General features: G+C 39.6%; 1 protein-coding gene across 16 annotated transcripts in view; it reads left to right on the top strand.

Annotated features, from left to right (window-relative positions):
• LOC107308775 (sodium channel protein type 5 subunit alpha-like) overlaps positions 1-24272 on the top strand; it is a 196032-nt gene extending 171760 nt beyond the window's left edge. For 11 of the 16 annotated variants that reach the window (XM_085539041.1, XM_085539040.1, XM_085539038.1 and 8 more), the window contains 7 exons: positions 3015-3137; positions 8294-8575; positions 15484-15537; positions 16819-16956; positions 17212-17316; positions 17777-18047; positions 19383-24272. In XM_085539041.1, the coding sequence (XP_085395167.1) occupies positions 3015-3137; positions 8294-8575; positions 15484-15537; positions 16819-16956; positions 17212-17316; positions 17777-18047; positions 19383-20617 (2208 nt within the window). In that variant the 3' untranslated portion in view covers positions 20618-24272. Of the gene's footprint in view, positions 1-3014; positions 3138-8293; positions 8576-15483; positions 15538-16818; positions 16961-17211; positions 17317-17776; positions 18048-19382 lie in introns of all 16 variants that reach the window. The other 5 variants (XM_085539042.1, XM_085539051.1, XM_085539039.1 and 2 more) reach the window with 1 other exon arrangement.
• Positions 24273-24645: the final 373 nt, after the last annotated feature.

The raw sequence follows: 24645 nt of genomic DNA, 5'->3' as shown, positions 1-24645 counted from the left end.
CTAAATTCTATAGATGATACAGGCTTGCTTTCAGAACACCATGCATTGGCCAGATAACCCCCATGGCTGTCGTTTCTGGTGCTCAATGCAGTCACAAGGTTTAAAAGCTCTTATTTTTTTTCTCGGGCATAACACTGAAAATGGCAAGAAAATGAAAGATGTGGAGTTCATTTATCTTCCGCTGTGTGCATCTCCAGGAAGCTGTTGTACAAACCCCTTCAAGATCCATCATTTTCCCCAGCAAAGGAGATCTATCTAGATAAATTGCATGTAAAAATGTGGTGCATATATAGATCTGTAGATATAAATATAGGTAAAACTACCTTTGAGCAAAGAAAGTGAGGAACAGGAGAGACAAATTTCCCTAAATGCCAGGATCAGAGAGAGCTCAGCAACACCCATCTCTCTACAGTGGTGCTAAGAAGCCAAGTTGTGGGTGGAACATCAACTGTGGTCTTGCTCAAAGCCTGGGATTTACCAGGTGGTAAATGTTGCTTCTTTCAGGGGTTTCCACTTTTTTAGGGTGGAATTCTTTCTGGGAAGTTGCTGAGAGTGCTGAGGTTGAGTTTTTGTTGGGCTGTGCTGATATGAAGAGCTGTGCTGTGACTGAAATCCCAGCCCACGGGACTGTTGGGACTTCTGCCATTCATATTTGTAGAGGCAGGACCCCATCTCTGATTTAGGAGGACCCTTTTGCAGCTCTACAGACTCTTATTGCAAACTAGGTTATGAACTGGGGCTTGTCATAGATAGCAAACTTTAATGGAAGCATCATCTTGGGGACTTAAGAGAAATCCAAAAAAATCAAGAAGTAAAGGGGATATGGAGCAGCCTAGAGCCAAAGTGGAGGGTTGTGCTACTTGATAAGGGGAAGGGAAGGAAGGTTTAGACAGAAAATTGTGAAAGCATCTTAGTAAGTTCTATCAGGTTCTAGAAAGTACCTCAAAGACAATGTTAGAAGCAGAGCACCTGCAAATATGAACAACAAAAAGACATCTTTGATCTGAAGAGGTGCACTGGAGGGTGAGAGGCTGTAGCTTCCCCATTAACGTGTGTCATCAACCCCAACAGCAAGTTGTGCATTTTAAGGGAAGCACTTAAGATAGTAGGATTCCTTAGGATACACCTTAGCCCCGTAATGTTACAGTGCTGTCAGGTCTTCAGAGACATTTTTTTTCTTTGAAAATACAACAAAGCCATTTGCAAGCAGATACTGGAAGGATTAGAAATATGTGCAGTATCATGAATGGGGAGGCTGTGCAGGTCCTGCTGGTGTTTTCTGGGTGCCTGCACCATTCTCATACTGAGCAGGGAACAAAAGCAGAAACTTAGAGTAGCTCCAGGCTGTAGCAGGAAAAAAAAAACCTTGCAGAAACCGCTGACTTCACCTTTTGCTGTGACTATGTGGGGCAGTCAGCACCAATTTTGAAAACTGCTTGGTTTTTTATTTCCTAAAAATAACCTTCCAGGTCACTTTTAATCAAGTTCAAATGGCCAAGCCCGTTGGTAAGTGATTCTCCTATAAATAATATTTGATGGGGATACCTTCAAAAGCAGCGGATGAGCGTTTAAACAAGTTGCCACAAACCCAGTTCTGACTCCAGCCTTGTAAATCATTGCCAAATATCACACTGCTTCATGGCCTAATCCTCTGAATAGATATCTAATGCTGTGTAAATCTGTGTCAGGAGGACAACAGCACCTGTGATGTGTATCAGGGTGACATTTGTGGCACTCTAGAGAAAATGGTAATCTGCTCAGATCCAAGGACTGATCTTTGAACAGGACATCATCCACCTTGATGGAAAAGGGAGTTAAGGATGTAAATCTGGAATGAAGGGGAAAGTGTGCAGATGCACATAACCAGGGCAGGTTGGAAACCTTGAAAATATCTGACTTGCAGTCACTGGACAAATTCAGCAAAGGAGGGTGTTGAGTGCTCTTTATTGATTCATTATAAATCTGTACATTTATTTTACAGTGAATGAGATCACTCTGAAGTGTATGAGTGTGCAGATTGTGGTTCTATCACTGAGTGTACTATTTTTCTTATACCTCTTGCCCTTCTTGATAGGGAATTCCAAGGTTTTGTGGGGTTGAGGCCATTTTCTCTGCCGATCTTTCCCCCAAAGACATAAATATGTGCAGTGTTGTTGCCCTTTGGAGGATCTCCATGTGGAGATTCATTTTGGTTCCTTTTTACACAAGCAGATGGGCAGTATGAAAGCTCTAAGAACATGAAGAGCATTGAAACCCCTCCATGATTCCTTTAAGTTTGAACATATTTCAAAATGTATTTCAATGAAATAGTCTTTGAGATGTATGGGCCTTAGCACTGAGCACCGATTGAGCTTCCTCTTCCTTTGGAGGCTGTGCAGGAACCAGAATAAAGTGAAAAAGTGCAAATTCAAAGCAGGATTATTTTAGAGTATACCTTACTAAATCAGATCAGCAATCTAGAAGACTTGTTTTCTAATGAGTAAGTGTAAGATGGATAATTGAATGGTAAGGCTAAAATCTTTTATCTCGTCTGGGAATGGATAGATCTTACAGGTGCTTTCATCTGGAAAGCCCTAAATTATAGCACTTACATGACTCATCATGTCTTCAGTAGTGGGAGAGGCACACACACCTTGAGCAAGGGTGTCAGAGAATGCTGCTTTCATAACAGCGTTCTCTTTGCTCATCCACTTTGTGCAAGCTGACATTGAGAGGAATTCTCTGTGCTTGGTTAAAAAGAAATCAACATCTTTGAAAGCATATTCTGTAAAGTTTGCATTTAATATGGGAAGAAAAAAAATATTTTGTGAGTTGGTAGGAGTTCTGTATATGTGAGGATGTAAAAACATCATTTCTGTCTCTGTTGTTCCAATTAAATGACTCTCATTTAAAGCTGGGTTTGTTTCCACTGTTCCACTAACCAGCCATTTCTTTTCAGAGAGAAAAGGCAGAAGAGAAGGAAAATGGCAGAAGCGTACTAACAACTTGGATTTTTGCTTTGTATCTTCATCCAGGTTTCCTTAATAAGCCTCATAGCCAACACTCTTGGATACTCTGAGATGGGCCCAATTAAATCCCTTAGGACCCTTCGAGCTCTGAGACCATTGAGGGCGCTGTCACGGTTTGAAGGGATGAGGGTAAGAGCACACAAAGCATTGATCAAAGTTGAAATGCATGACAACAAGCTTGTAACAGGACCCTGTTGCATTTGGTCTAGTCTTCGTTTCTTCTGCTAAAGAAAATGATTGATAATGCTGTCCCAAAACAACAAAACCAGAAATCCCTCCTTTGTCTTGATTGTAATTTTACCATTACTGCTTTGTCCTCCAGTGGGTGTCATGATAAACTAATCCTGCTGCCTAACTTGTCATATTTCACTTCAGAAAACAGCTTTTTGGCTGAGGAAGCATCTGGCTAGCAATTACCTCAGCTTTATAAGGCACATCAGAGGAATAACCAAGCTTCAAATTTACTCCCTGCTTTTGGCATGTATTAAAAGAAGACTGACTGGGAAAGTTCTTAAGGACATTTTCACTAATAATTAAGGCAAAAATTAAACATGCCAAGGATGTGGAAAGCAAATGAATTGATTTATTTTTTTTTCATTTGAACTGATTGGAGTTTTAATGCGGGATATCAGGACTGATATTAAAACTGTGTAGCTTGTGGTCTTGTTCTGTCTTTAGGATCCAGTTTGCTCTCTTTCGTATTTACAGTATAACTGTTTATTTGTAACCTATCTGCTGAACTGATCAGTGACAGGCTAGGTGGACTCTTTGCAGTATGTGTAACCTGAAAGCTAACCTCTGTATCAGCAGAGGTTACTGCTAATTGCTGCTTGCTAGTTGCGTATCTTTCTCATGATCAGATGGAACTTGTGAACATGTAGTGAGCTCCATGCACGGAGCTCCTTGCAATTAACTGCTCTCATTGCAATGCCATGTAAGACAGGAGTCTAGGAGAGCCTGACCTCCAAACTAGGAACGATAGTAATGGGTCAGGAAAACCCTTTATCCATAGTTTGCCTGTTCTGGGGATGACCAACATTAAGGATCTATTGCTTTGTCCCAGAGAACATGTGATTCTCAAAACTGGATTTCTTTTGAGATAAAGATCAGCAAAATCTATATTCATCTGGGCAACCAAATCTGCTTTATTTCGTTCACCGCACTCCTTCCAGCAAACACAGGCAGTATTTTAAAGTTTATCCACAAATTAGAACAAAAGTAAACTGCAGATTCTCAGCTGGTACAAAGTGATGTCGCACTATGGATGTTAGTAAGGCTCTTAATCTTATGCCACCTTATGACTTCACTCACAGGCTTTATGAAGCTGGCACAGCTTGAACAAAAGTTTGTTTCAATAAAAGCTGCACTATTTTAACTACCAGAGAGATTTGTGCAAATTAATTTAATACTGATTTATGAAGACTTTAGCTTCTAGTGTTAGATATGGAAGTTCAAGCGAAACCCCTCCAACATATTCTAAGCTGACATAACAGTACTCCCTCACGACTTTGTGTCGGTTTAATTAAATTGAATTCAGTCCTTAAAAACAGTGGGCAGAGTCGCCTAAAGCACTGGAAAAGTAAGGTACTGCAATAGGAAAGAAGTAACATGAAAATATTCACAGCTCTGTGGAGAGGCTTTCTGAGAACAGCAAGAAGTTGGCTCCCTGGGTATCCTGCATGGTGTAGACACACGATGTTGCATCAGCCCAGCAAGTATCCATACTAAGATGTCCACAGTTGCCATCCCCCTGGTGCTTGATCACCTCCCTGTACCACTGCTGCAAATGAAATGTATTCAGTCTTTCTGAGCCATCGGAGGTAGTGAATTAGCTTGTAAACTATCATAAAGTGTAATTGAGAATACGTGCTATTGGAAAACCAAATCATTTTATTTTTAGTGTGTCTAACCACACTTAAAACGACTAGGGACAGTTAGACCTTTCATTATTAGGAGTTCGTATGCTCCAGAATGCATGGGAAAATTGCCAGTGCAGTGACGAATTAAATCATGATAACATTAGAAGCCAACACTGACAATAAGAAAATGACAGTTTGCTCTAGTGTAATTTATTTTTTCTTAAATAAAGATTTCTGTATGGTGAGAGCAGGATCGAGAAAGTTCTTGCTGCAGCAAAAGACATAAATGGGTGCACCTAAATTTTGGAAGCAATTGGTCCTGAGGCAAAGGTACAGAGTAGCACTTTGATGGATGGCCTCAGACATGTAATTTGGAAAGCAGGCTTTTGCACCCCTCATCACACCAGAGGTATAGCAAAGTAAAGCAGGACTTTAGTAAATAAAGATAAAGCAGAACTGCTCTCCCATCCCCAGAAAAGGCACTGTAGTAAAGAAATGTAGTAAAGATACTTTAGGGCCAATATCCCACCTGGCAGTCACTACAGCTCCCTATCAGGTCATGCATGCACCATTGCTCCATCACTTACCACATTCCAAACCATGCTGGAGCCTGTGGTAAATTAACTTAGGTCTGCCTGTCCCAAATTGCACAGTCTCTGTGTCTCTCTGTCTCTTGTCCCTCAGGGCATTACTTTCAGAGGTTCCAATTCTTTGCGAGGCTCTTCCCAGCAAAGATGGTTATTGCAGCCTTTCAAAAGGATAAGTGGGATGATGATAGACTGTTTAATGTGAAACTGATACTGGGCAAAGTCATGGAGAGGTTGCTACAAGATACATGCAGGAAAGAAATAGCATAATTAATGCTAGTTAGCATGATTTCATGGAAATAATTCTTGTGCAACTGATATGGTCCTTTGATTTGATTACAAATTATGCTGATGATTGTAACTGTGCTGGTATAATATCCTTAGATTACAGAGTGGAATCCGATACTACGGGACAGTTGTGATCAAAACACAAGCTTTATACGGAGCCAAGTAAACATACTTCAAATTAATTTAATATGGATGACAGATCTGAAAATTGTGATTGTAAATAGTGATGACATTGTAAATTCAGTGATGAATGTCCCAGGCTGAGGGATCTGTCACAGTAAGAACTGTCCTTAATCTGGACTTTAGCAGCATCTGGAAGAAAATATAACATCTTTGCTGACTAGACACAAAGTGGGTGGGGTAGTAAGTGATATTACAGATAAGGGAATTATACTGACTGATCTGGATCACGGGGAAAAACAGATCTGTTGTGCAACATGCATTTTAATAAAACCACATACATTGTATACTGCGGTAGCAGAAAAGTGGGTCTCTCTAAGAATGTTTCTTGGAAAACTGCAGATAAGAAGGACTTAGGGATTGGGGTGAACAGTCAGCACAATACAACTTTTGGGGCAGGTCTGATAAAGGAGGTGACTGTTACAATCCTTCAGTATACAAGGAGATAACATCATAAGCAGTGGAAAAGGGCAGTGCTTCCTTGGTTGGCAGCACTGGAATGAATACTGGAATCCCCCCAGCGTGCTGGATCTGGGATGTTAAAAATGAGGAACTCTCTGCAGGGCGCTACCAGCATTATTAGAAAACCAAAGGAGCCACCGCAGTTAAAAAGAAGCTCTGTTTTTTAATTACTCAAAGCAGTATTCAGTGGTAACTCAGACACATCATAAACTGGGATGAAAAGAGAGGATATCTCTTTATCATGGAGTGCAGCAATAGGACAAAGAGTAACAAGTTTAAAATAAAAAAGGGTGGGCTTGGGTTAGGAAATTTTTCACTGAGAGAGCAGTGAGGCACTGGCACTGCTGCCCAGAGAGCTTTGGGTGCCCCATCTCTGAAGATGCTCAAAGGCCAGACTGGATGGGACTTTGGGCAAACTGGTCTGGTGGGAAGGATCCTTGCCCATGGCAAGGGTTGGAGCTGGAAAATCTTTAAGATCCCGTCTAACTCAAACTATTCCCTAATTCTATGAATACATGATTGTATGGTTTTATGTTTCTATGATTTTATATTGAACAACAGGTGAGAAGTGCTTCAAATTGAGCATACTCTATGCAAAAAGAATATGGCACCTGCTTATAACCAAGAACACTGAGAGTAGATAATCTCATTATCCTTTTGGTCCACCATTTGAAATCACAACGGTGTAAATTAAATGTCATTGCAAAAGCCATGCCCAGTTTTGATTAGGAATTATAGCCAGGGCCTGGAAATGCTTACAAGATGTCTGGTGGCATCTGTAGCAATGGTAGGATTAACACGTGGAACAGATCTATTTCTGGATTTTAAAATCTGAAGGAGCTTCATCTGGGAAGGTGATCCATGAGATCAGGATGGATGGGGGCCAGGCACAAGTGATGCAACATTTATACCACTGTGAATGAAGTGGCTCAGTTTCTGGAAGTCACTGAGAAGGTTCTTCCACCTATTAGGCACCGATGCAAATGAAGAGGTATAAAACCTATTCTTAGACAGGCCTATGTACATTGCCTTTCCATGGGAAGTTTAGCAGCTAAACTTTTAGCATGAATTTATGATAATAACTTGCCTTCACATATTCAGGTCTTTAAGTCTTCTAACTTGTCCTATTGCAAATGAGGAGTGTTTCCAGGAGAGCAGATGGCATCAGGCTGGTGTAAGAGCAGCAGCAGCAAGAGAAGAATCAAATCCTCTCTTCATAATTCATTCAGAGAGGTGTTGCAGGATTTGCTCCAGTCTCATGTCATGTTTCATTATCTCCGAGTCATTGAACATGATTTGGCAAGGAGGAAAAAGTGAGATGCAGGCATGGCCATGGCTCTCAGTGCTGGAACTTCAACGTCTGTGCCCTGTCATGGGGGTTATGGGTGGAAGTGGGTGCAGCAGTGTATGTGATGCCAGCCTTGTGGCTTTGTGCTGGCACAGATAAAAATTGAACAGAACTGGGGGTTACAGCACTGCCTGGGTTGGTGTAGTGGATCTTTACGGCATGTCGTGGGAAAACATAAAGTCATCTTTGTGTTACATTATAATGCTTTCCCTGTTTTAATCATTCATGATGATCAGATAGTGGACTTTTAGTGCAGCAAAATTTATCACAGCTAGAGTTCATAGCCCAAGCAGTATGGAGGCCCAACCTCAGTAAAAGATTTCACTTTCTTTTTTCTGGTCTATTTGAAACACCCAGTAATTCGCAATTAATTGCATGATTATGGTGATCTGAATGAAGCATATTATCCAGTATGATCTGGGAGGTCATTATGACTTTGCAGATTGTTTCTGAATTAAAAGATACACCTGGAAAAAAAATGTCATCCCTCTAGAAATTATTATTTTTTTCTTCTGAAAAATGTCAGTAATTTTGATTTTTTTCTCTCCCATTTCTCTCAAGGTGGTGGTCAATGCCCTTGTGGGAGCCATCCCTTCCATCATGAATGTTCTGCTTGTCTGCCTCATCTTCTGGCTCATCTTTAGCATCATGGGAGTCAACTTGTTTGCCGGGAAGTTTGGGAAGTGCATTAATAAGACAGAAGGAGATATGCCTTTAGACTCTAAAATTATTAACAACATGACTGACTGCATACTTTATAATGTTTCTGGCACATTTTACTGGACAAAAGTTAAGGTTAACTTTGATAACGTTGGCGCTGGATATCTGGCTCTCCTGCAAGTGGTAAGTATGGTGACCTGGAAGTAAATTCTGGTGCACAAATGTTGCTTGTTCCTGTTGATATTATCACACCATAGGATCAGGTTAAACTCTGTAGTCTTCTTCTTTTTCTCAGCCTTATTCATCGGGGGAATTCCTTTTCTCAAGTGAAGATTATTCGTATTAGATTTGCCTAGAGTTATTTATGGCAGCTTCTGGTTTTATTCTGAGTTTCTGGTGCATCACTAATGTAAATCTTCTGGGAAGTGATTGAACTATTGAAGTGAATTAAATCTTTTTATTTTTATTTTTCTTCCAATTTTTCAATCCAGACCAAAGTTCAGATCTAGAAACAAAAAGTTCTAGTGCAGGAAGGACTGTTCACACGGACAGAGTCCGCTGGCCTTCATTATTTCCTTCTGAGAAAAAACAAACCTTCAGTTAATCAGCTGAAGTCACTGCACAAAGCAGTGGAAAGTTGCACAAAGTTGCAGAGGAATCTCTTAGTGATGTTTGAGAAGGACACTGGTGGCTCTCATTCTGGATGATCAACCTCATTTCCACTTGCTGAATGTAATGAGTCAGCTTGAACATAACTGCGAAACACAGCATTGATCAGACTGCAGGAACCCCAGAGATTCTGGTCTCTCTCCAAGACTAGAGAGAGCGTATTAGAGAACATTGTTGAGGTTCAAAGCTGGCTGCAGTATTTGATCTATAAAGACAGATGTGAACCGCTTTTATGACCTTTTTCAGCAGGAAATGTAGAACGTGGATAAACAGGTTGTGTACACAGAGACTGAACATGCTATGTGACAGCAGAGCCTAATGGATAAAGCCACAGGAGAGCCATCCTCTTGTCCATGCTCTGTCACTGGCCTGCTGTGTGATCTTAGGCAAATTGTTTTTCATTTCAGTTCCATGGGGCCCTCATGTAAAGTGCTGATAATGATACTTATTTCTGTTGTTCCTAATTTGCTCTGAAGCCTAGTGATCGCGGTGGAAGCATGCTAAAAGTGCCGTCTATACCACATATTATGTGTCAAGAGTGAAACCAATACCTTGTTATATCCTTGGATGTGCACTTTGCTGTTCTGTGATGGCATTCATTACTTCATAGATAAAATCTTTCATGCTGGGTGCTCAGTTGCTCAGTTCAGTTGTCTTACACAGACATCCACCATTTGTGTCCTTTGAAGAAGGTGTGGACCTCTCACAAATCCATCGTCCTATCTTCTGCTTCTGTTACATGACCAGATGCAAATATTCTTCCTGACAGATGTTTTATTCCCTGTCACTGACACATGAAATATCTTCATGAAGTAGCTCTCTTTCTTCTAGAAATGATTATTATTATATACTTACGTTTTCTGTTGTTGGTACACATACTCTTATGTGTATGATTTTTTTACCCCTGTCCATGGAGATTTAGCTTTTGTGCTCTCTGAAAAGCAGCAGGGTTAGAATGGGCACAGCCATTTAGGGTTCTTTTCATGTCATAAAGTTGAACTGAGAGCAAGCACTTTTATCTTTTGCATGTAATTATGATATTCAGCTCACTCATGCAGGGTAGATTAACTCACTTTGAACAGCTTTAATTAGATTTTCCGTTCTATATAGTGATTTCTTTGTCTTCTACTTAAACAACCAATCTAGCTGAGCAAAAATTTCCAGGTTTAAAAAACTGTGCCTCACCTGGTGCTTCTTATCTCCTCCATGACTGCATGCCAGATGCCTCCTTTGTTTGGGGAAATAAAAATGCATCAGAAGATATATCTTTTATATATATATATATATATATATATATATATATATATATATATATTTTTTTTTTTTTTTTCCTAAAGAACCCTAGAAATAAGGAGACATGTTCAGACTTTCTTTGCTAGTCAAGTTAATGAGACCTGACTCTTGAGTTAAGTAAATATAATGAATGCAGGCCTGAGCAGCTTCCATCAGATATGCACGCAAATTCTAGATGGTGCCCCATCCCTTAAGATGTTCAAGGCCATGATGGCCTGGGCAATGTGATCTATCACCTGATGCAGTCATTTGCTCCTCTGCCCACACCTGAGGGTTAGAACAAGATGGACAAAATTGGTGATAAGTTGGAGCTCGACACATTAATAAAGGAATAGCCTCGTACTGCTGTTTTCCAACAGAAGATGGATTTGATGACGCTGCAGGTTTCTTTCAAACCTGGGATCCCATATTGGTAGCAGGGAAGAAGAGTTTCCACTTAATCATAGAATCATAGAATGGCTTGTGTTGGAAGGGACACAAGTGCAGGCTTATGTTGAGTAATTCATCAACTGATCCTCCCAAAACCTCCTCCTCAAGCCTGTTCTCAAGCCATTCTCTGCCAAACCTGTATCTGTGCTTGGAATTGCCCTGACCCAGGTGCAGGACCTTACACTTGGCCTTCTTGAGCTTCACTTCGTGAGGTTTACATGGGCCCACCTCTCAAGCCTGTCCAGGTCTCTGGATGCCATCTGTTCCCTCTAGTTTGGTGTTGTCTGCACACTTGCTGTAGGTGCAAATGTACAGAAGTACAGAATGTAGGTACAGAAACTTGCACAAGTACAAAAGTAGTGCCATAACCATGGACTCTATGCAGGCTGGACAAACTCATTATGGCAGGGAGAGGAGGAATCCTAAAACCTTGCTCAGCTTCTATGGCAGGTGCTGGCTCCTTCCTCCAGAAGGAACAGGAGGCAGATGCCATTAGAGTATTGATTTTGACTTACTTTTATCCTGCACCTGGAGCTTTTCTGTTTGCTACTAGTGACAGGCTTAGGCAGTAAGGTGTAAAGATGACACCCACAGAAAATGGGCCCAAACATCTGGGTCTCTTTTGCCAGACTCCAGCCAAGGAGTGTCAGTTACAGGCAATTCTTGCCAAATATGCTCCAAATGAGCTTGTGTTTCATGGGCAAACTATTGTAGGAATTGCAGGGGATCAGTTAACAGTACAGCTCTCCTAAAAGGATAGATACATACTGCATCTTTGTGTATGCTGAGACACCGTGTAGTAATGATGAGATAAGCATTTTGGTTACAACCCTCAGGGATGCAAAATATGAGCTTTTAAGTGGCGCTTGTCTCTTGAGTGTTGACATTTTCAGCTTCTTTAAATGACTCTGAATTACCCTTGGATGCCTGGATATATATCTGAAAATCCAAATGGAAACGTGTTAAACAAATTCTGCCTGCCTAACGTTCTGTCTTCACTTCTACAGCACATTTGAAAGAAATGAAAAGTTGCTACTACAGCACCCTTAAGGCTTACCGCTGTCCAGAGGCAAACTCTGATAATGCCACTGACAAGTTCATGAAACTTTTTCCAGACAGCATTTGTTCTTTTCCTACCTACAGAGGATCAGTGCTGTTCTGAGGATGCTTTAACTAACACCATTGAATTGGTCATTTGATTTTTAAGTTTCTCAGTTTCACAAAAGACTGTCTCACAATGGATGACAAAAGTAGAATGTAGACTTACTCTACAAGTAAGGGAAGTATCTTATTCATGGAGAAGAAAAATCTTTATTATCATGATTTTTTGATGTATAAGAGTGAAGATTTGCTCTGCCAGGGATTTAATCCCATAACACCCCAATCTATTAGAAGAAATTATTGCTACAACCCAGTCCTTCAGTAGTGCATTTTCTCTATTCCCAGAGTTGCTTTGTAGATATCGACAAATAAATATCAACAATTCCCAGTAGGATTTTTTCATTTCCATTGCAGAATCCTTGCTTTCATACGATGATAACCTCTGTGTATATTTTGCAGTGTATCTCAAAACTTCAGCAATCCAGTGAAGAACACCAAGAGAACAAGTTGTTTTTCACCTAGCATCTTGCTTGCTTGTAGAAATTAATCTTTATATACTTTGTTCTTGGATGGGAACAGACTTACGTTTTTGTCACACTGGGTCTCCAGATAGATAGGTAATGAAGTATGATGGGAGCACTCCATGACCAGTACACCGACTGGGAGTTGTAGAGTTAAATCAGCCCTTCAGGCCTGAGGGGAAGTCATGACTGAGCTGGCAAACCAGCTACAGAATGATCATGAGACAGCAGGAGGTGTCTAAGTTTACCAGGTTACATGATCTTTTGCACTTTGCTAAACAATATGCTGCACTTTACCTTCACTGTGGCTGCAAAATGCTCAAAAAAATCAGTGTACTTCTGCACAAACCATATTGCAGTACAACCATAGAGGTTTCTCCATGTATCAAAAGATCAGAGACAAGCAGCAGTTCCATGAGTGTTCTCAAAGAGTGCAGAGCCCACCAGCCATGCAAACATCTTAGGTTCTCTGGTGTGTCCAGTGCTCAGTAGTGCCCTCCTCAGCAAAATAAACATGAGATGAATGTTTTGTGTAAAATCAAGTAGAATGAATTAAAGAAATCAAAGAGAAGAGAATAGAGTTGGTGCAGCCATCTTAAATACGTGCAATTTGGCCGTAGTGTTGGCAGCTCTCTTAGCTTTCAGAAGTGCCTGCCAACAGTGGGAATACTTGAAGAAGCATTTCAGAAATGTGAGGACCAATGTCTCTGTCTTCTAAAGCAGTGGTTCTTATTGCAGTATTGCAATCTTTTATTCTAGAATAAAAAAGGAAAACAAAAAATGATTCCCCCAGGCAGATTTGAAGGCTTTATTTATTTTAAGGTACCGTTTGGTTTTACAATAAATGGTTTGAGGGCATCCAGTGCTGTCCCACCTCTCCTCCTCCCCCCTCATTTTCTGCACTGCAGCTCCAACCATCAGTCAAATAACAGAACGTAATCCCATCCCAGGATTTTATCTGTACATAATCTCATCACATGACAGTTTCAGTAGAAGATGGTGCTTCTCTGGATAGATTCCAGGACGGATAATATCACAAACACTACCGTGAAGATTTTGTCACTTCCTTATCCGGAGTGTAAGTGGTTACTAATTCCAGATAATTTCTTTCCCCAGTGCTGTATTTCTTTCATTCTCGGTACTTCTTACCCTCTGCAGATGAAGTGCCTAGGGAAGCTTTCCAGAAGCCTGGGAGGTTTTTTTCTTCTCCTTCTGGACAACTGGGAAAAAGCAGAAAAATTGCATCTCTTCATTCTCTTAATATTTATTTTCATCAGATCATTTTGTCATCTGTTATCACTGCAAACTTGCAGTTGTCTCTTGCTTCTGTGGTACATGTCAAGGGGCAAAATAGCTCCTTCAGAGGAAACATTCCCTCATAAGTGGGAGAAAAGTATAGACTAAGATTGTATCGTTTTATGCCATGAGCAAAAGGATTTATCGTTGCAACCCATCCACTCTTCCTGAAGAGCAGTTTGAGCTTGAAATTGCAAGTGACTGTGATGACACCAGGAAATCTTTCAGCAGATTAGTGTGAGAACAGTAAAAAAGGAAAATATTAGAACAGTTAAAGAAGATCAGTGTGTCAGGTTTAAAGAAATAAACTGCTGATCATTCCTGTGCATATGTTCCATCTGAAGCGTGTTCCAATACATTGTGCCACAGCACAGATTTTCCAAAGAGTTCTGATTCGGGAGGTTCATCTTTTTTATACAGTAGATGGAAACAAACGTACTCTCTCATATGTTATTTTATATATTCTTTCATAAGGAATAGACATGGTTGACCTCTGGTATGTTTTCCTTTGAACTGGTAGTGTTCAGAGGAAAACGGAATGGCAGCATTACCTCCAGGATTTAATTTAATAACAGAAAGTGGATAATGGAGTGTTTACAAAACCACTGGATATATCCAGCTCAGCATAAATGCCTGGGTTTCTGCTGGGAACTCCTGTCCAAATTCCATTTAACATTATCTGGAATTGCATGCCTGCACACTATGGAGTAAATTCAGCCTAGGTGTCAGTAGGATTTAAAAAAATATTGGGAGTGGATCATGCATGCTAGTGTAAATCCAATTAAATCAGTGCATCTAAAAATGCCTCGTTATCTACTCACTGATTTTATATGCAGCATAAGTCTAAGTAGGTCAGAAGTCAAATGAGAAACAACCCTAGCAGACAATTATAAAGGTAATGTGGCTTAGTCCAGAGCCAGACTAAAGCCAGATATGTTTGGGATCAAACTGTGTCTAATGAGAGGCAAATATTGACAGCAAAAAGACATGCTCTTGCTACAGAATAACTAAAATCACTTATTTGTGTTTCTTCTAGGGAATGACACTCCTCTGTCTCTATTAAGGGCTTCAGTAATAGACACTGATTTCCATGGAGATTCTCCTTGTTCAACCTCTTTTTTTTTCTTTTTTCTTTTTTTAATAATTAAAAAATCTGATTTTTATTTTTGTATTTTAAAAAGGCATATCTGAATTGTGAAGCAGGCTGAATATCCTTAGCCAGGCTCACATCAGGTGCTGGTTGCCCTTGTCCCTTTCAAACCAGCAATGATTCATATAACTCCATTGGTTTTGACACTGCCTCAATTTATACTGTTTTAAAAGAGGGTAGAATCCAAGTTTCAGTGGGACCCTAAAATGTACCCAATGCTTGTCAGTCTGAATGAGTGTCAGAAATGGAATCCATCTTCCCTGGCCTGAGACCTGTGTGATACAGGTACCCTGAGGTCCCCTATGGAGCCCTGTTTCCTGATGGCTTGAGCTTGTTAAGGTATAAAGAAGTTCCTCCTCCAGCTTCAGAAGACTTAATTGCCATGTTCCTCATTTCTATTAAAAGTCTCTGTTCTACCCCTGTAATTGCATCATGTTCCTATATATATGATTTTAAATGTCTAATTGAGCATTAACTGATGGATATATGTTACTTTAAAGGAGAAGCAATTCATTAGTTATGAAGAACATACTCAACACTGTGTTTTGGAAAGTCATCACAATGATGATACCGTCATTTCCACATATGCTAATTTAATATGTTCAATTATATATTTTGTGGTTTCTTTTCAGGCCACATTTAAAGGTTGGATGGATATTATGTATGCAGCAGTGGATTCACGAGAGGTAGGTCACAACAGTGAGAGGGATTATTTCCTTTTCCATTGACTTTTGTAACATTCATTGTGTTTAACAACAGCAGCAAAAATGCATGCAGGCCTAAGAGTCCCTATCTTACTCTGCTCGAGCCCATTGCAGACCTTCATTTTTTGCAGGTGGTACTGAAGTCTCATGACCCTGAAATTAAATCAAATGAAGCCCACAGATTTATTCAGTTAATTTATCTATTTGTCCTGGAAAACTCCCAGCACAGAGAGGTATCTCCAGAGTGAGGCTGAGTTTACCAAAAACCTAAATTGTCTGTTCTGTTTCTTCCACTCTTCCCATTGACTGCCGTATTTGCCATGGATTGAATTTTTAATTACAGGAACCTCTTGAGAAGCACTAGGAATTTTTAAGTTGTGGTGTTTATTTTTAATGGAAGGAGGCATTCTCTCCTTTCCCTCTTTTAATTAATTTAAGGCAAAAGATTGCACTTACTGTTAAATGTTGAGATGAGTACTCATGAATGAGATTTAGTCAGGTCGAATGGACCAAAAGGGAATTGAGCCCTGAACAGAAGGGCAAATGTTGAAAAAACTTCATGGCATCAACAGAGGATCACCTTGGCATGATGTCAATTTATCCATGAAAATGATCTGGGAAGCCAGAGCCACCTGTAGTGCCAATGGGCTCCTTTAAAACACCATTATTTTCTCCTTTCTCCATTCTATCTGAGATGGATAAGCTGATGATAACCCAGAACTCTTTGGATTTGTGACTCAGGTTTTTCGGATACAATTCTTCCTTGGAAAAGTTCTTCCTGATTTCAGTATTATTATAAAAATGGTTTTCATACTGAAGTCTCTATTAAGAAGATATAATTCTAAACACATTTACACTAAATCCAATTTTTTTTCAGTAGCATCTAGTTAGACTGTGATCCTACTTTTGTTTCTTTCCAAGTGCCATTAGTTCATATGAGGGGATGACCATCTTATCAGAATCAGAAGACTGATTCTTTTCCACTTCTGTGTTCAAACTGTGAACATTTTCTAGGATTTATTCTGAAGTTGCACTTTTTGAGGCAGAGTGATCGCCGTTGACAGTATTATAAAATACAGCTGAATTAAACATGCCATTTCAGATACCAGAGATGGTGAAGCTCTGACTCTGCTAGTGGGAGTTGCATTGTTTTTCCTCTTTCATAATCTTTGTTGCTGATGGATAGTTTTCTTTGGACTGCATTAATATTTTGATTTGTGCAGATCTGGTGTCATTTTCATGTTTTCCCTTTTCCCCCTGCAGTGTGAGGAGCAGCCTGAATGGGAATGTAATTTATACATGTACCTGTACTTCGTGATTTTCATCATCTTCGGGTCTTTCTTCACATTGAACCTCTTCATTGGTGTCATCATCGACAATTTCAACCAACAGAAGAAAAAGATAAGTATTGAATATGCTGTACATCATCTTGTGATCGGTGCAGAGACAAGGGCAAGAGATCGATTTATAAACAGCAGCTTTGCCACATTAGCCACAAGATTAACATTAGCACAAGTGTTTTGTGAGACTTCTACAAAATCAGAGTTGTAGCAGCCCCTCTTCTCCCCACAGCAGCAGAAAATACAGCCGTGGATTTTGGATGGAGGCAGTGGGGCTCTTGTCATTGGAAATAACAGTGTTTTTCTCATCCTATACTTAGGTGGCCAGGACATCTTTATGACAGAAGAACAGAAAAAGTATTATAATGCAATGAAAAAGTTGGGATCTAAGAAACCTCAAAAGCCAATCCCAAGACCACTGGTAAGAATAATTCATTTGAATAATGTGTAATAGAGATTTATTTAATAGAATAAATGCTATCCCACTTCCCAGATGAAAGCCACTTTTCTTTTACATATTACAGTTTTGGATGGTATTTGCAATCCTACTTTCCTGCGTAGTGTAGAATTTCCACTGTTCTGCCGTATTGACTAAAAATCTAATTTACATATACAGTCATTCCAGTGGCCATGTCTGCACTGAATGAATTCATAGCCTCAATCCAGTGTCTTTTTTCAGTAGTTTCGAGAATCATTAGGCATAAATGGGTTTGAAAACTCCATCATCCAACCATCCATCATCATTTTCTTGTTTCTGAAGTACTGATGAGAAATGGTATATAGTCTATTTTCCATTGCTTCCTGATGAATCAGCAGACAATCATGTCATCATTTTGACATGGTTCAAATCTCCTAACTAACAATTCTCTTCTTTCCTCCAGAACAAATACCAAGGTTTTATTTTTGATGTTGTCTCAAAACAAGCCTTTGATGTCTCCATCATGATTCTCATCTGCCTTAACATGGTTACCATGATGGTAGAAACAGATGATCAAAGTCAGGAAAAAGTGAACATACTCCACAAAATCAACATGCTTTTTGTTGCCATCTTCACTGGGGAGTGCATCTTCAAAATGCTGGCACTACGACACTACTACTTCACCAATGGTTGGAACATCTTTGACTTTGTCGTCGTGATTCTGTCTATTGTAGGTAGGTGAATCTGAGCTGCAGAGACGCACTGACCTAAACACAAACTCCAAAGTTTAAAAGGTGGATGTAAACTTAATTAGACAGAGTTGAAAGATTTGTGGGGGAAAAAAAAAAAATCACTCAGAGATCTGGATTCTAAGTGATTTTTAATAATTAAATAAGACAGCGTAGCACTGCCTAACCTATGTGATCAAGGAAATGATGGGATGTACTAGACAGCCATGTCTGTTCAGAGCCAACACTCTGACAGCAGTGGTAAAGATTATAGGTGCCACTGTATCGTACCATAGTACTGATTTCAATGGGCATGAACATAAAACATGGTCCAGAACTTCAGCCATAGAATAACAGTCTGAGTTGGAGAAGTAAAAAAGCCACATGAAAAGGGCACATGCAAACTGCTTTTCTTTTGATAGTCACTTTTTATTACATAAGTGTGAAAAAGTTCTTCAGGTCATCAGTGGGCAGGTGCAATGAGTCTGGCTGCCCTCAGCTCTGTGAATATATAGGAACATCACTGTCACACAGCTGTTATCAGAGCCTTCATGCTGGGGGCATGTCCATGGCAGCCAGTAAAGGAGAGCCATTGCGTTGGTCAAAGCTGTGTCCCATGATCAACCGGGTTGTGTCAGTGTCAGAGGCATATGTGGGCCATGCCAAAAAAGCCTCTCCCATGTAGGGGATGAGGTGGAATGAGCTGGCTATGGCTCATTGCATCTGGAGACAGCTGGCATTAAGCAATCTGGCCAAAGCTACTGTATTTCTGCAGAGAAGAGAGTTTAGCCACAGCGATGCAAGCTTATTTCCTTGCTAGCATAGCCTTAGCCCTTAGTTCTTTCCCTGCCTATCAGGGAGACTAGAAAAACTAATGAGCAAGCAACCAAACCAGTGTCCAGTAGGAATTGGCACCACTTTGGTTGTTGCTCATGAAAACAGACCCAACAGACAATGTTGACTTGCTAACATTTTGCTAACAGAAAGTATTTTAAAATTAAAAAAACTCCTGACCAGCAGCACTCCAGATAAATGGCTCATGACCAAAAGCTGCAGAAAGTTGTGTCCTGTCTGACCTGATGCTGATTTCTCATTCCCAACAGATGACTTTTCCCTTTATAAAACTGTAACTACCTCCGACACCTCTGCTCAGTCTCAACAAACTTTGCATGGTTTAAGTGACCGTGAAAATGCTAATGATAATGCCATTCCCTTTATCTCAGGTCTTCCAGTTTGCAGAACTTTTCATTGATTTTTTTCCATAATCCTTATTGATTTCTTTAAAGGGAATCAGGGATTATTTCCAAGGTAATAACTTGCTGTTTGTCTTTTCTTTTCAAGGCACCGTACTTTCTGACATCATTCAGAAATACTTTTTCTCTCCCACACTCTTCAGAGTCATTCGCTTGGCTCGAATTGGCCGGATCCTAAGACTCATCCGTGGAGCCAAAGGAATTCGAACTCTCCTTTTTGCCTTAATGATGTCCCTACCTGCTCTGTTCAACATTGGGCTCTTGCTTTTTCTGGTCATGTTCATTTATGCCATTTTTGGCATGGCTAACTTTGCCTATGTTAAGAAGGAGTATGGGATCGATGACATGTTCAACTTCCAAACTTTTGCTAACAGCATGCTCTGTCTCTTCCAAATCACAACATCAGCTGGCTGGGATGGTCTTCTCAATCCTATTTTGAACACTGGACCACCATATTGCGACCCAAACCTTCCAAATGCAAATGGTTCAAAGGGAGACTGTGGAAGCCCCGCCGTAGGGATTTTATTCTTTGTTACTTACATCATTATATCATTTCTCATTGTTGTAAACATGTATATAGCCATTATTTTAGAGAACTTCAGTGTAGCCACTGAGGAAAGTACAGAGCCTCTAAGTGAGGATGATTTTGATATGTTCTATGAAATCTGGGAGAAGTTTGACCCTGAAGCCACTCAGTTTATTGAGTACTCTGCACTTTCAGACTTTGCAGATGCACTGTCAGAACCTTTGCGCATAGCGAAACCAAACAAAATCAAACTCATAGCAATGGACCTGCCCATGGTCAGCGGAGATAGGATCCATTGCTTGGATATTTTGTTCGCTTTTACAAAAAGGGTGCTAGGAGAATCTGGGGAGATGGATGCCCTTAAAATACAAATGGAAGAAAAGTTCATGGCAGCAAATCCATCCAAGATCTCCTATGAACCAATAACAACAACTCTCAGACGGAAACAAGAAGAGGTCTCTGCCATCATCATCCAGCGCGCCTACAGGAGACATTTGTTTCGGCGCTCGATGAAGCAGGCGTCTTACTTGTACCGACACAGAACTTTTGATGGCAGCATCCTCGAGGACGATGCACCTGAGAAGGAGGGTCTCATTGCATTCATGATGAATGAGAACTACGGCAGGCCAATAGACAAATCAGAAACTCTGTCCTCCACGTCCTTCCCTCCATCCTACGACAGCGTTACCAGGGGTACAAGTGAGAATCTCCAGCTGAAGTTGACAGACTTGAGCAAAAGTGACGAGGCCATAGATTGTTTGCTCTCACCAGACAGAGATAAAGAATCAATTGTTTAAATGTCTGTTTAGAATGCTTTAAAATATTGTTTACAGAATGTAATGCTGTAACTACACAACGATCGAAGCAGCCTTTTTATTAAACGTTAGTTGCAAAAGAAACAATGGAGTTTTTACCCTTAACTACAGGAGTCTAATAAGTCATATAGCCTTTGGCCCTGCTCTTTTTGACTTGGCTCAATATTTATATTTATATATGCACAGGAAGAATCTTGGCAGGGTCATGGCTGTTATATCAGTTGTGTGAATAGGAATATGCTAGACTGTAAAACAGCAAACACAGTGTATATCTATCCACAGATAAAGCCTGGCTGTATACATTCATTTAAGGTCTTACTCATATTAGTGTGTTTACTTATGGCAATGTATGACCTTGCATTCTAAAAAGAAAAAAAAAATATATCACAGCTGCTGTAGCAAAATGTAACACTTACTGTATATGTTGTGAATGGTCTTTCATAAATTTATTATATTTGATATTTTTTTACTTAAAAAAAGTCTCTTTTTCCATGGAGATTAACGATCCTTACACTCTTCATGATGAACTCTGAGTCAAGCTAATAGGAACATGCGGGATCCCCGTTGCTTGAAGAGGAAAGTTGTTGCAAAGTAAAAATCCAGTTAGCAACATTTAACTGTTTATTACACTCAGCCCTCCCCGCTGGGACTTGCAACTGCTCATCAGCAGGAACAGAAAAAGAAAGGGGGAAAAAAAAAAAAAAAAGAACAAAAAAACTAGAGAAGGAAATGATGACAAAAATCATAAGAGAAATTGCGTGTTCTATCCTTCAGGAAGCCAGAGAATAATGGATTCTGTTTGTAAAACTGTTAATAAAAGCACTAATTTTTTAGTATGTTTCAAGAATCTGCTTTGAATACTGCAATCCAACTTGCCATAGAAGTAGTGCATCACCTGTGTGTAGTGCTCAAGGAACCATGTATGCTGGCAGAGTTAAGGGCATGGGATAGGCTGTGTTTTCTCAGGAACACTGAGCTAAGCAGCCTTTTTGGAAACTCTGTGCATCAATATTACTCCAAAAATAGTATTATTAATCATAGCAACACCGATTGGGTCATGAGGAATGGCTGCAGTAGTGTGTTAAGAAGGCTGGAGGGGAATCGCCCCTGGATCTGTACGTAACCTGCAAGGTTTTGAATCCTTTCTTCTCAGTGTCCATCTTTCATTTTATCAGATGGTACTGTTAGATGACTGGGGAAGGATGAGACATATAGGAACCAATGATAAGAATCCACTAGAAAATAGAAATTTCTTCATTCCTGCAGGCAAAGGAATATTTACAGCTGACGCATCAGCTTCAGGCCAAAGAAATGACTACAGAATGGAAGGTGGATGTGTGGCTGTAGGAAAGTATTAGAGGTTTTATGTGCTAACATAGATTATTATTTATTATTAAACTTTCAGCTGTGGTAGAATATGAGAAAGTATCTATGGAATATAGAGACAGTTCTGTCAATGCAGACAGGTTCTTTTTCACCTTCAGTCTGATTGTACTTGGTTTGGTTGAACTTCGTGAAAAATCTTGAGATTTCTGTAATGAGCCATTGCACTTTAAGGAAGAGTAATTGTGCTTTTCACCTTGGAGAAGCAAAGATATCAAGAATGTATTTAAGGTGTATTGTGATTGACATTTAGTTACATCCCAGGTTGTAAAGGTGTCAAAATCCACATGGGGTTGGCAACAAGAATTAAAGCAACATGTTACAGCAAATTTTGTCTATGGCCATTGTTATCTGTCCTCTAAACAAGTAAAAATGTGTAAAGACAACGTGTCAAGAGGATGACTATGTATCTGTAAATATGGGCTAATTATTCTCTCCATTCATTGAGAGGTGTCTCAGGCATTCACTTGAGAGTGGGCTATTGGATAATGCAGAGGATTTGCCAGCAGGATTCCTGGGATCTATTCCTGATTCTTGCTACATGATTTTTAGGCAAATAATTGAACCTATCTGTGCCTCAGTTTACCCATCTGTAAAATGGGGGTAATAATGCTTACCTACCTCACAGGGGTGTTGTCAGACTTTCTGGTTGCAAAGTGCTATAAGGGAATGAAACGTATTCTATAAGTATTATTATAATCATGCTCTCTTGCCCTTTTAACCCCATGTCTATGGTGTATAACATAGGGCTGTTCCTCTGGAGATTTTGTTGCCTTTAAATCTTGTATGTAATTAGATTCTAACCTAAGGGAACTACTCTTCATTCCTTGAAGTGAAAACACTCTGTATTCTTTCCTTCCTCCTTGCCATCCTTTCCCCTCACCCCCCTCCACCCCCCAAAGAAGAAAATTGCTCAAGGCTTCTCAAATTAGAGAAACTTTATACAGATTCCCTGTGTATTTATGCTGTAATCTTATTCTGACTGTACATATCACCCAGAAAGAGTATGCGATTTTTATATTTATATGCATACACACACACACACACACACATGCATATACCTATACAAATATAAGTATATTGTGAGTTTATAGAGTGACTGACACTCAGAGGAAATGACTACCTGATTAAAACATTTTGTTCTCAGTGGGATTTATTGATCATTAGAAATGAGCTGCTGCCTATAATGAAACTGTTTAATTAGGAAAAAGTACATGCATCACCTGCTGAACAAGCATTTATTGGCTGACAACTGGTAAAATTATTTTCCTTTCAAATCTTCAGAATGATGGGGAAAAAAAAAAAAAAAAAAAAAAACGAAATAAGAGGATTTCTCATCTGATTTTTATCATTCAATATATAATATTCAAAACAAACAACAGTGACAACAAAAAGCCAACCTGCACATAGCAGTGCTGTGTTGATAGCTCTGTTTTACAAATATCTTAATTATTTGCCATTTATGTTCAACTTCTATTCTTAATAAGAGTGTGGCCCAGTGATGAATGGAGCGCAGTGCGAAGATAAGCTGGCAACTGATGATGTTAGAGATCTTCCTTGGGTCATTTCACTCATGTGTTAAACATTTCATTGCCATTGCTGTGAGACCCTGTAGTACTATTGCAATATAACTAGTTCTGGTTTTTACCCACAATCTGTTAAAAAAAAATAAATGAATATACTGTCAAAAACTATATATGAAATTAGGTCTTAACTGTAGGTGTTTACAGTGTGACTTTTTATTAGGGAAAAAAAAATGAATTGTAAATTATTTTCAGAAACTTTGTAACAGGAAGATTGCTTTTCCATTGGGTTTTCAGTTTCGTTGAACATATTTATTTAAAGTTGAAGAGAGAATGGTATCTTTGTATGGTGTGCGGAATTCCCCTCCAAAACTTCAGATAGCCTCACTTGCAGGTCTTTATTAATGGAGATGCCGATCTGTACACAGCAACGATATGTCCTCCCAGTATGGTGACTTAGTTAAAGACACTGACTTAATAGTTGGCCCACACTGTCTATAAGCATGAGTGCTACCATTTTTTTCTGTTGATTTGTACAATAAAGGCTACCACGTCGATCACTCAAGCTATGAAAAGAGCAAGGAAAATATCAGCCAATATCATAGGACATATTAATCTGTTTGTACCTGGAAAAGAAAAACAAAAAAACAAAACAAAAAAAACCCCTAAAAAACAAAAAACAAACCAAGTTTATTATGTTTCTTTATTAAATAAATAAGGATAACAAATAATTCCTGTGTCAATTTTTTTTTGTTATTTTATTTATGTGACTTCTGTGGCACCTTCAGCACCTTTGGGAAATGCACAGTGACTTTAGTTAGTCAGTGAAGACCCCTCCAGTTTATCTTGTGTGCTATAAGGCTTACTGCTGGGTGTTAAAGGCTTGAGCCAAAACTTGTTGAAATTCATGGAGAATTTTTGGATAAGAAAAAAATTCAATTTACCTAACGGTAGTATGGATTTATATCTTCTTCAGGTATACAGATCTGGCCTTTGTTTGCTATTATTGTATTAGTTCTATGCTGAAATGGCCACTAAACAAAGGGCAACATCCTTCCCAAATCCTGACTTCCTCAGACCATCAAGGAGGATAGGTGACCACCC

The sequence above is a fragment of the Coturnix japonica genome, chromosome 2, assembly GCF_054131305.1.
Source record: "Coturnix japonica strain WE chromosome 2, WE-NBRP24, whole genome shotgun sequence".
NCBI lineage: Eukaryota > Metazoa > Chordata > Aves > Galliformes > Phasianidae > Coturnix > Coturnix japonica.
The sequence above is the reverse complement of the archived record's forward strand: the minus strand, read 5'-3'. Positions and strand labels throughout refer to the sequence as shown.